At 35.0% G+C, this 10856-nt stretch overlaps 2 protein-coding genes across 2 annotated transcripts; one reads left to right on the top strand and one right to left on the bottom strand.

Annotated features, from left to right (window-relative positions):
* Window positions 1–1157: 1157 nt before the first annotated feature.
* Window positions 1158–3832, bottom strand: LOC110717784 (succinate dehydrogenase [ubiquinone] iron-sulfur subunit 3, mitochondrial-like). Its single transcript, XM_021896549.1, has 3 exons — window positions 2751–3832; window positions 2104–2342; window positions 1158–1787 (listed from the first exon to the last, which is right to left on the bottom strand). The coding sequence occupies exons 1-3, from the start codon at window positions 3057–3059 to the stop codon at window positions 1415–1417; spliced, it is 921 nt and encodes a 306-aa protein (XP_021752241.1). The 5' UTR covers window positions 3060–3832; the 3' UTR covers window positions 1158–1414.
* A 2574-nt stretch (window positions 3833–6406) lies between these two features.
* Window positions 6407–10856, top strand: LOC110717664 (mediator of RNA polymerase II transcription subunit 30-like). The gene is made up of 5 exons (XM_021896422.1): window positions 6407–6648; window positions 6813–6910; window positions 8404–8776; window positions 9386–9466; window positions 9806–10856. The coding sequence occupies exons 3-5, from the start codon at window positions 8411–8413 to the stop codon at window positions 9908–9910; spliced, it is 552 nt and encodes a 183-aa protein (XP_021752114.1). The 5' UTR covers window positions 6407–6648; window positions 6813–6910; window positions 8404–8410; the 3' UTR covers window positions 9911–10856.

The raw sequence follows: 10856 nt of genomic DNA, 5'->3' as shown, positions 1-10856 counted from the left end.
TATTCGTATATTCTGCTATAAGCATGTTTATGTTTTTATTATTCTTTAAGTAACTGATTTTATCTTTATGTTTCTAAGATAATATTTTCTGTCAAATGTATTTATTTATCTTATTTGGTTGATGAATTTTTCTGAATATGATAAGATTTCTGTTTAAGATAAATATTGTTGTTACTTGTGCTTGCTGACCTGGTTTTTAGGAAGCTAAGTATGCTGTAACAGATTTCTAGCTGGAAGATAAACGTTGAATTTAAAAGCAGCTTTGAAGTTTGAATTTGAAAGCTTCGAAATTTCTGGAGTTTGTTGAAGACCCAGAAACTGCTGGCAACGTTTTAAAGTCGGCTTCAAAGCCTTATAAATAGCATGAAGATCAGCCGGTTTCATTATCCAAGTTTTTCAAGAAGTCTTGTGCTATTCTAAGAGCTTTAATTCTCTCATTGTTTACTACTTTTCATTACTTAAAAGTGAGGGAAAAATACGAGTGTTCACTTGTGCTAAACTTTGTAATACTTGAGTGATACACTTCGTAGTAAAATTATAATACTCGAAGTTGTTTGAGTGTGTTAGCTTTTATTTCTAGGATTTGAGTGTTTAAGGTGTAGTGGGAAGTACTACGGAGAGAAGATAGTGAGATCTTCTAGGTTACTTTAGAACTCTAAGGGAAGAAATAAAAGTTGGTTAAAATCCTACGGGTTGGACAACCCTAGGCGGAGACGTAGGCCTTTGTGCTGAACTTCGTAACAATTCCTTGTGTTTATTTCTGTTTTTATTTTTGCCTTATTCTTGCTTTCGTTCTTTGTTTTAAACAGTTTTAACAAAATCCAAAACAAACGTTTATAACCTTCTGCTTACTAACTGTTTTACTTTAAATAGTTTTCAAAGTCTTGATTTGTAAAACAGAGATCAGTTTATTTCGCCCTGTAACTGATCTCAAGGCCTTGACATTTTCTGTTTTGCGAAAAACGCCCATACTCTATTCAACCCCCCCCCTTCTAGAGTATTAATATGTTTATTCCATTACCATTGTGATCCTTTCATAATGTACAACTGGTTATGCCATCTCTGTCATAGTGTCATGCACATATTACAACCAAGATTATTTCTTTACTCGTATGATTATACCTCATAGGCACAAAGGAAAATAAAACTTTGGTCGTATCTTGCACGATTGTACGGTGAATACCATTGTACAATCAAACTCTTTCTTACCGATTACCAATTAAATTACAATTGTTATTTTGTAGTGCAGTCTACCAGCAAGAAAGAACTTCATAACATCCAAGCGGCTAAACTTAAAGACTAGCTTATAGAAAGATGGTAATCCAAAAAACTAAGGAAATTAAGCAAGATTAATAAAAAAAAATACAACAGTAAATGAACATACATAATTTAAATTTGCTACTTGTTATCATACTCATATCAAAAGCTTATCCTTAATCTTCATTTTGTTAATGGCAGAGGCAGGATCTAAGCTCTTAGGACATGCTGCAGTGCAATTCTTGATAACTCTGCAGCTGTACAATTTCATATCATCATCTGTTATAGCTTGTAATCTCTCCTTGGTATAATCGTCTCGACTATCCGAAATCCATCGATATGCGTTAATCAAAGCTGCTGGACCCAAGTACTTCTCTGGATTCCACCAATATGCAGGGCATGAAGTGGTGCAACATGCACACAATATGCACTCATACAATCCATCAAGCTTCTTCCTATCTTTGGGCGATTGCCTATGCTCACGCCCATCCTCTGGTCCCTTCTTCGTCTTTAGCCACGGCTCAATCGACCTACACAATTTCATGTTTTAACTAGTTATAAAGCTCAAGAACATTGTGCTTGTACTAAAATGAGACAAATTTACACACTATTCAGTATACGAGTACTAGTATAGAATGGGAGTAGCCACTTTTAAAAGTCTCAGTATCCCACTTAAAGCTCTGCCTTAGGCACATGTGCATGTTATACATCCTTCCGTTCTCTTTTAATTGTAAGATTTTGACTTTCACAAATGTCAATACACGTAATATTAGGAAGTACAAAGTATCAATTTAAAAAAAGTAACAACAGCATGGTATATATGTGGGGAATGTGTTAGTAATATACTTGTACTGATTATAGAAATTGGTGAGATCGACGACGAGATCCTTGATAACAAACATATGCGGAAGGGGAGTGATGGTGGTAGGCTTAGTAATATCAGAATCAATGGGCTTAAGGCAAGCCACAGTGTTAAGGCCATCAATATTCATAGAGCAGGACCCACAAATTCCTTCCCTGCATGATCTTCTATAACTCAAACTTGAGTCATCCTCTGCTTTTACCTTTTGCAACGCATCCAATACCTATCCATAATAGCTCAAACCAGTCTAACATTTCTTAATAATTAAGTTAAAAAAAGTATTACTGAAAAAAAGATAAATCAACAGATGATCATATGCAATTATGCATGATACGATCATACGAATAATATGATCATAATTAGTAGTTGCTAATAACATTTTGATTTTTTTTTTTTTTTTTTTTTTATGTTTTTCAGTTTATAACTTTCCCCATATATATATTTTTTATTATCAGTAATTAAAGGTGTAAAAAGTTGATTATTGGAAATAGATGATGAGATGAAGCTACAATATCTCACACGTGACTATATTTTTCTTCAAGTATCAATTATTAGTTATACATATAGTCAATATTTGAAGTAGATTTCTTGAATTGTTGCGTAAAAAAAAAATATATATATATATATGTACCATGGGGCCACAGGTGGAGAGGTCGACGAAGAAGGACTGAAGAAAGGGTTTTTGGTTGGGCAAGTCAGGGTTCCAACGGTATATTTGGAACTCTTTCGGCAGCGGTTGAGCCTGAGTCGTCGGCGTTGCGTGTTGCTTCACTCTCCTTCGTGATGTTGCGGCTTCCTCTGCATGAGTTTGGGCAGCAGGGTGGCCTTCAAGTGTAGGAAAATCGTCCCTTTTAGTAGAGTATCCTCTTACTTTCTGTACTCGCTCTATTGCTAATCTCTTCAGCTCCTGATTCCCTCCAATAATCCACCTTTTCCACATCTTCAATGTCTTTCTTTCTCTCCAAACTCACACGGCCGTGTTGTGTATTACCTTTTTCACGGCCGGTTTATATAATTTTGTAATGCAAAGAATCAATTGAAGATGGTCAAGGATAAAGCATGCATGCGGTTGATTTGATCATGATGTGTATTTGAGTATGTGACACATGGTTTGTTGCATGCTTAAGTGAAGCGTACGTGTACCATTTTGGGCGCTCTTTAATGGGGCTGCCTCAGTTTCTCTTCTTGAGAAACAAAATAATTGTTTTTCAAAGATGGCACAATTGTGAATAATATCAATAATTTTAATATTTTATATTTTTTCTAGTTGTACCTTTTTTTTCTGTACTTTTATTTCCCTGTTTTTCTCCTTCATCTTTCCTGTTTATCTCCGTCATCGAAATTCGCAAATCACCATTGTTACTAGTTTCCTCCTCCATCTACTCATGCTTTTCCTCCTGCATTGGAGCTGCGCATAAACCACCATCTCCACCACTAAATTTCCGATGGCTTCGCCGCCGAATTAAACGAAAACCCTAAGAAAAAATAGAAAAATTAGGGTATGGTTAACCCCAAACGGAAAAGGTTATTGTCATCCTCCATTGAAACTATTTCCCAAGCTTCGATTACTCCATTGAATCTGCTTCCTCCTCCATTGAAGCTGTGAATAACTCCATTGAAGTTCTACCTTCTTCTTCCATTCTTCTACAAAGTTACAATATTAACTCTAACTTATTTGTCGAAATTACAAATTTACCCTCTTGAGATACAATCTTGTTAATCAATAAGAGAAACTTGTATTTACCCCTCTTTAATCCATTCCTCATTGCACTACTCAAATTCAACAAATTTGTGATTTTTACTGTACTTCATTAATTTTGAATGAATTCTAATCTGTTTGAATTTCTTTTTTTTTTTTTTTTGAATGGCCACAATAAAATTATCACCATTGTATTAAAACAAATCACAACAAGTTATTTCTATTGACTAATGTGAGCCATTGATATTTTTTATTAAAAAAAAAAATAAATTTGACCAAACAATAAGAATTACTAGCAGTTAAAGTATAAAGACCAAACTGCTGTATTTTTTAATATTGCCAATGCATCAAGTAGTTGTAATCAAGAAAAAATTGTTTAGTGGAGTAGCACTCTTTAATTCAAGCAACTATATTTGAATGCGAGATTCAGAGGCTAAAATTGAGTGGATCAAATGCCATACAGTAGCACTATGCGCGAATTTCGAAAATAGATACGCTCCTATTATTCTTATCGTCAAACTTATTGTCAACGATTTCCACTTAATTCTCATTCGCTAGTGTAATGGGAAAAATACTGAATAAAGCAAAGTGTGGATTCACGAAAAATTACAGTAAAGACGACAATAATGGTTGAACTTGGAGCCAATCGTTATAATCAAAGAAGAAACTGAAACATATAACTGATAAGAACGTTTTTTTTTTTTTTTTTGCCGTTTTTTTTTTTTTTTTTTTAAATAATCATATCAACCGTTCACATTAGTCAATAGAATTGAACGGTTGTGATTTGATTCAATACAATAGCCACAATTTTATTGTGGCCATTTGAAAATTAACACTTTTTTTTTTTTTTTTACAACATGAAGTGATGTTTAAGCTAGGGGGTAAGATTTTTGTAAGAAGAGCTTTGCTCGATTAAAATACTATACGGAGTAGGTGTAGTTTCTTATATTTATCAAAACAAAAATAAGTGAAGTTTTGTAAAATTTACTTTAATGAACGAATATAATAACAAAATTAGGGAAAAAATTTAAGATTAGCAAAAATAATTAAAGTTTAACAAGGTTGGAGGGAAGTTCTAAACATTTGAGTTATCCTTCACTCTCGAAAATAAAGGTATATAAATGCAAATGAAAAGATCCAATTATTTCTGAAATGCGGAGTAAGTTGAGCTGAAAATAGCCTATATAAGATTAAATTTAACATGACTTGAAGTGTTGAACATTGTGAAAAACAAAACGGGGCGTCTGGTAAGTGGAATAGGTGTTTGGGGATTAAAGGGTTGGGAATGAAATTGGGAATTTATGGTTAGGAATTCAATAAAATGGAGTATTGGTAATCCCTTGTTTGGGTTGTGAACGGAATTGATTGAGAATAAATATCATGTTTGTAATAACACCCTTACTAATGTTATATCCATACATGTCCATTCAAAAAAAAAAATGTTATATTCATATATTTTCATTAATGGCAAATGGTCTTTTCCTCTTTATTCTCAATTCCCATCTCTATTTACTTACCCCAACATGTAATAAAATCATGGAAATAGAGCAATTTTATTCTCATTCTTAATCTCACCTAAAATTATTCATCTCCTCACAACAAACAAGGCAATATATATACTTCATTTGTTTTCATATATTTGACCCATATCCTTTAACACAATATTTGAGGAGGAGGGAGAGAAATCGTAGTTTGTGGCCCTGGTTACACATGGCTTACCATATTATCCCAAAAGTTATTCTCATGTGCACTTTATGGGGGTAATATAGAGAATTTATCTACCAAAAGCACCAAATATAGTATTAGTCAAGCAATATGGCATTTTCATTTTCGAAATGCTAATCAAGTAAATAAAAACAAAACGAGTTTTGACCATTCTTTTTTTGACCCATGAGCGGATGAGTCGTAACTTAATTTGGGTCTCAAGTTCTTGTGAGGAAAAAGAACTGAGTAAATGAAGGATTGGAGAAAGTAGAGCAGCGCAGCAACAACATTATCATCGAACAGGAGCAGCAGAAGGAGAGAGAGCAGGCGCCGGTTGTTCAGCTGTATTCTGCGGTCTGGAACTCTCCAGATCAGATCCTAATCTGAAGGGAATAGACAATGATGGTTTCACTCTAGTCCTTTCAATGCTTCCAATTACCTGCTACTACTAACCGGACGCTGAAAGTTTCAAAAAAAACTTAGGGCTTAATATAACTGCCAATTCATGTGTAGAAAATGTTGAATCGTTGTCTAATTAAAGATTGCGGCCTATATGGTAACCTAGTTTAGTGGATTGGTGATTTCTATTTTATTTTTCCAACTCCATTTTCTATTTTCTGCACTTTTTTGTCCAGTTAATTAGAGAATTGGGTGTGTTCTAGTATAGTATAGTATAGTGGTGTATTTAGTTTGGGGGCTCTTATGAGTTGTTGACATACTTGATGCTGCTATGCAGAGGCGGATCCAATGTGGGTCCATTGAACCCATTTATTTTTTGGAAAAAAATTAAAAACCTTTTTTTAAAAAAAAAAAAAAAAAATCGAAATAGGTTAAATAGAATAGTTGTGTATCATATGACAATAAGTAAAGCTGTAGTCCAGTGGTTTTTTTCACATCCCATCTCACAAGAGTTTGTGGGTTCAAAACCCATAATTCACACTTTTTTTTTTTTTCCTTCCCAGCTTTCCTCTTCCTCATTCCCCCAAATCGCAAAACCCTAACTTCTACCTCCTCCTCTTCCCGTCTTCCGGAGTTCCGGCTGTCCCTCTGTGGCTCTTTGTCTGACCGACTGTCCGCAGCGGCGCAGCCTCGCAGTCTTGCTGACCCGCAGCCGTCTGGTAGTGAGGCAAGTGAATTTGGGGATTTATTTTGCTAAATCGTTGAATTTCATATGCTAATATACATTACGAATTGGGGATTTTTTGTAAATCGCTGAATATTGGTTATAATTCGCTACTTTACTTCTCAAGTTCTCAATTTGGGGATATTTTTTGCTAAATCGCACGGCAGACGACCAGGTTCCTTGCTCCACCGACGTCCGACGACGACCACACGGCAAACGCGTCGACGCCTCTTGCCTCCAGCCTCCACGAGTCCACGGTAGTCTGGTGAGCTTGCTGCTTCCCAGTTTCGCACTTGTTTAGTTGTTTGTTGTTAAGTTGTTTCTTGTTTGTTGATTACTTAATTGTTCATTGTTGCTTACTTAATTGTTGATTGTTGCTTATTGCTTGTTTATATGAGATTACGCGTACTGCTAGTTCAAAAATGCTAGAGTGAAATGGACAGATATTATTACAGAAGGATGCTGATCAGCTTGCATTATTATTTAGATATGGAATATTGTCAATGTTCATAAAAAAATGTTAGGTTCAAAGTTAACTTAAGGCATAATATAAGCCAATCCCAATTACACAGAAGAACCTAATTATTTTCTAAACAATCAGGATGATATGTCATTAAATACAAATAAAACAAGATTGAGAAGACCAAACTAAAATCACTAATAATTAAGCCATTAAGCAATAATTCATCATTTATTAAAAAAAAAAAAAAAACAGTTCAGCCAAAATATACATATTAATAATAATATATATAAAAAAAATATTAGGAAAAGAAAAAAGAGTCAAAAATTCTTTTCAAATTATTCTCTGCCTTTTAGGAATCTCGAAGAATGCTTCTGTAATTTTTTTTTTTCTATTTGTATTGTGTAATCTATTTGCAATCCATGATTTGAACTTATGTACTGAATATTTAATTATTATATTTTTGTTCCTTTGTTAATCATGATTCTGAACTTCCGAAGTTTCGAACCCCCTCTAAGGAAATCCTGGAGACGCCACTGCTGCTATGGCATTGAGCTGTTATGTTTGGGGTTGTTTCATTTCGAAGACGAATCAGGAGTATGTCAACAACCCCAAACATAATAGCTCAGAAAAGAGGGAGATTATAACTTGTAAACCGCGTTTCATTCTGTTTTGGTCCTCTGAGGCTCCGAATCTTCCATTAATCTCCCTCTTTTCTGAGCTACGCGAGTGAACATGTCACTGTAAGAAATCTGAAGTTGCTGTATGAGGTTTTGGACTATAGTTGTAGGCATAGGCATTTATTTGGTGAGATGCTTGGTAATTCATGAGACAAGTTACTCATTATGTCAAAATTCTATCGCTTGAGGCCAACTAAGGGGCTTAATTGACGATTTTGTTGCTAGTTACTCTGTACGACATATCAGGAGTATAATGTACTCTGTACGATATATATTTGAATGAATTAGAGGCTAATGCTGCTTCATTCTTTTGATACTGTTATTAATAATCTTGTTATATGTGCACTTGTGCAGTACTATATGATTTGTGTGATTCATGGGATTAATGTGTGGGTATTGGGACTAAATTTGTAAAAAAAAAAAAGGTCACATTAGAGACCTACTAAGGCGTTAACTTGAACGTTTTAAAGCTTGTAGTTTAAGATATTTGTTGATGACTCCATGGTTATTGTGCTTCTCCCTAGTGATAATTGATGGGAAGTCAACAGCATATTAGGCAATTAGGGATCAATTTTTAGAACTTGATAAGGTTTGTCTTATCTCTGAAATTATCAACAGTACAACAATGGAAGACCAGGTAATGACCGATGAAACCGTGAAATCAGCGAAGGAGCTTGCAGCAGAAGGTCAGAAGCATCTAGAAGAGACAGTTGAGGCAGCATTTCAGATCCTGTCTGCAATGAATGATGAGCTTTGCAACCCAACCTTGTGGTCTACAACTACCTCTTCTCCTGTTGCTATTCCTGATACTAGTACTGCCGCTACAATCACTGCTAATGGGCATAGTGAGGGTTCAAATGGTGATGTTTCATTAGATTCAGCTCACCACTTCGATATGGGTGGTGGTGCTCTTGAAGAAGCTCGTCTTCGTTATAAGTCTTCCGTTGCTTCTCTTCGTGCTGTTCTCAATGCCTTGCCTCAGGGAAACAAGGTAATTTCCTCTTTTATTGCAAGTTTCTATTCATCTATAGAATTTTGCAGTTTATTTTTTCCCTTAATATTATGTGCACCCCCCTTGCTGATGATTGAAGCTTTTTTTACATGGTTTATTCTGAAAAGTGAATGACATTTGTTTCATTGACTCATAGGGTTGTGAAATTTTGCATCAAATATTTTCAGAGAATGTGAGATCTATAAAGGGAATCGAGTTAAAACCCTATTTGTACTGTACAAAAGTCTAGCTGAAAGAAAAATCAATCCCAGGAAACCACGTTTGCAAAATGTCTTCGGTTGGTTTGTTAAAGCAGAAAATAATTCAAGTTTAAATTTTCCTCGGTTGTTTGTTGTTATTAACAATTTTATGCTGCATTTTCCTTCACATGCTAAGGAATGGTTCTGTTGTTAGGAGTTATTTCGTAGGCCATAGCTCATAGGATTATAGGAGTTGACTTTGATCATAGTTATGATTCATTCTTGTTTGCTTAATTTTTTTGCCCCTTCAATCAATATTCAATTATTGGATTTTCAAACACTAGGGATTACTGCTGGCTGCTGCTGTCTGTAGGTGTCTGATTGGTGTAATTGTTTTCCTTTTGTTCAGGAAGACATGGATGGTTCTGCCTCAGTTGAAGATGAGGCTGAAATCGGGAAGTTAGAAGAGCAAGTATCTAGTTTAAAGACGGTAATGTTAAAGCTAAATTACTGTTCTTATTTTAGAAAAAAAAAAATATTACTGTTACAAGTCCATCTCTTGTGAATTGTTTCCATTTTAATGGATGCATGAGGTCGATTGCTTGTGTGAGGTCCAGGAGTTTATCATGGCGTAGTAAAGAATAGTGTTAAAATAGCACAATCGGTCCTCGTGATTGTTGTTCAATAGCTAGTGACTGATGTGGCTGATGGGATTGGAGGATGGGATTTGTTTAAGAGGGAGTCCTTTTAAGTTATTTTGGTTTGCAGATGATTGTGCCGGTTTGGAAGAGGAAACGTCTATATTTATTTTCTACTTTTGTAATTGCAGGATCTTGCAAATAAGAATAAGCACCTCAAACATCTGATAGATCAATTTCGAGATCTTATAACGGATATATCAACATGGCAAAGTCCTTGTTCTGTTGCTAGATAGCTTGTTTTGAAGCAGTGCAAATGCACCAGCAAGTTCCGTACTTGTTTTGTCTAAAGAGAGCCTCCATCATAATCTTGGAAGTAATTAGAGGAAATTGACTTCTCCTGTCAACTTCGTAGCTATCTATTGATGGGATATAGTGATTGATGCATTTGTTATTTTTTGTCGGCAATAATTTTGATCACAGAAACCCCTTATCATAGCAGCAGAGCTTGCATTCTACTCGTATTGCATTTTGTTGGTTTAACACCAGACCTGGGAAAATTTACCCAACCTGAAACAAATTCTGATCCCTTACAGATATTATGTGTTTCGAACAGAAATCCTAGACCACCCGGAAAATATTTGATACAGGCTAGATGGTTTGGCTCAAAATTACACATACCGATGTTCACTGATTTGAACTAACCGGACCCTGGTAATCAAGTTGCTTAAGGGGTTTGTTCAGAAATTGTTTCAACTCAGGTAGCTCTGTACACTGTTCTGAATCGTTGACATTACTCAGAAATTCAATGAGAATGAAAAGTAACAAGGGGGGGAGAAAAAACTCAAAAGGTTGCTCCAGCTACCGACCATTAATCATCACAACACGGTTACTGCTACAAGCACCAATTGCCGGTGTCCCCGACAATAAATTGAACTGTTACATCACCAACAGCATGAAATTGAGTGGCTTCTGAAAAAAACTACCGCAGATTGTGACGCTTTTCTATTCTAGCTACTAAGTACTATACCAAGATAATAAACTCTGCCATTGAAATTAAGTGAACTACTTAATTCGATATAATGTGTTCATTTACTTATTTTAAGATAACATTACATAGGATGATTTTCTACGAGTATGTGTTAAGTTTTTTAGGAGTTATTAGTGAATATTGAACCCTATACACCGACACGGGGTGATAGATGAACGGCATGTTTATTTATTTATTTTAATTAGTATGCC

This window comes from Chenopodium quinoa, unplaced genomic scaffold (assembly GCF_001683475.1).
Source record: "Chenopodium quinoa cultivar QQ74 unplaced genomic scaffold, ASM168347v1, whole genome shotgun sequence".
Taxonomy (NCBI): domain Eukaryota; kingdom Viridiplantae; phylum Streptophyta; class Magnoliopsida; order Caryophyllales; family Amaranthaceae; genus Chenopodium; species Chenopodium quinoa.
The sequence above is the reverse complement of the archived record's forward strand: the minus strand, read 5'-3'. Positions and strand labels throughout refer to the sequence as shown.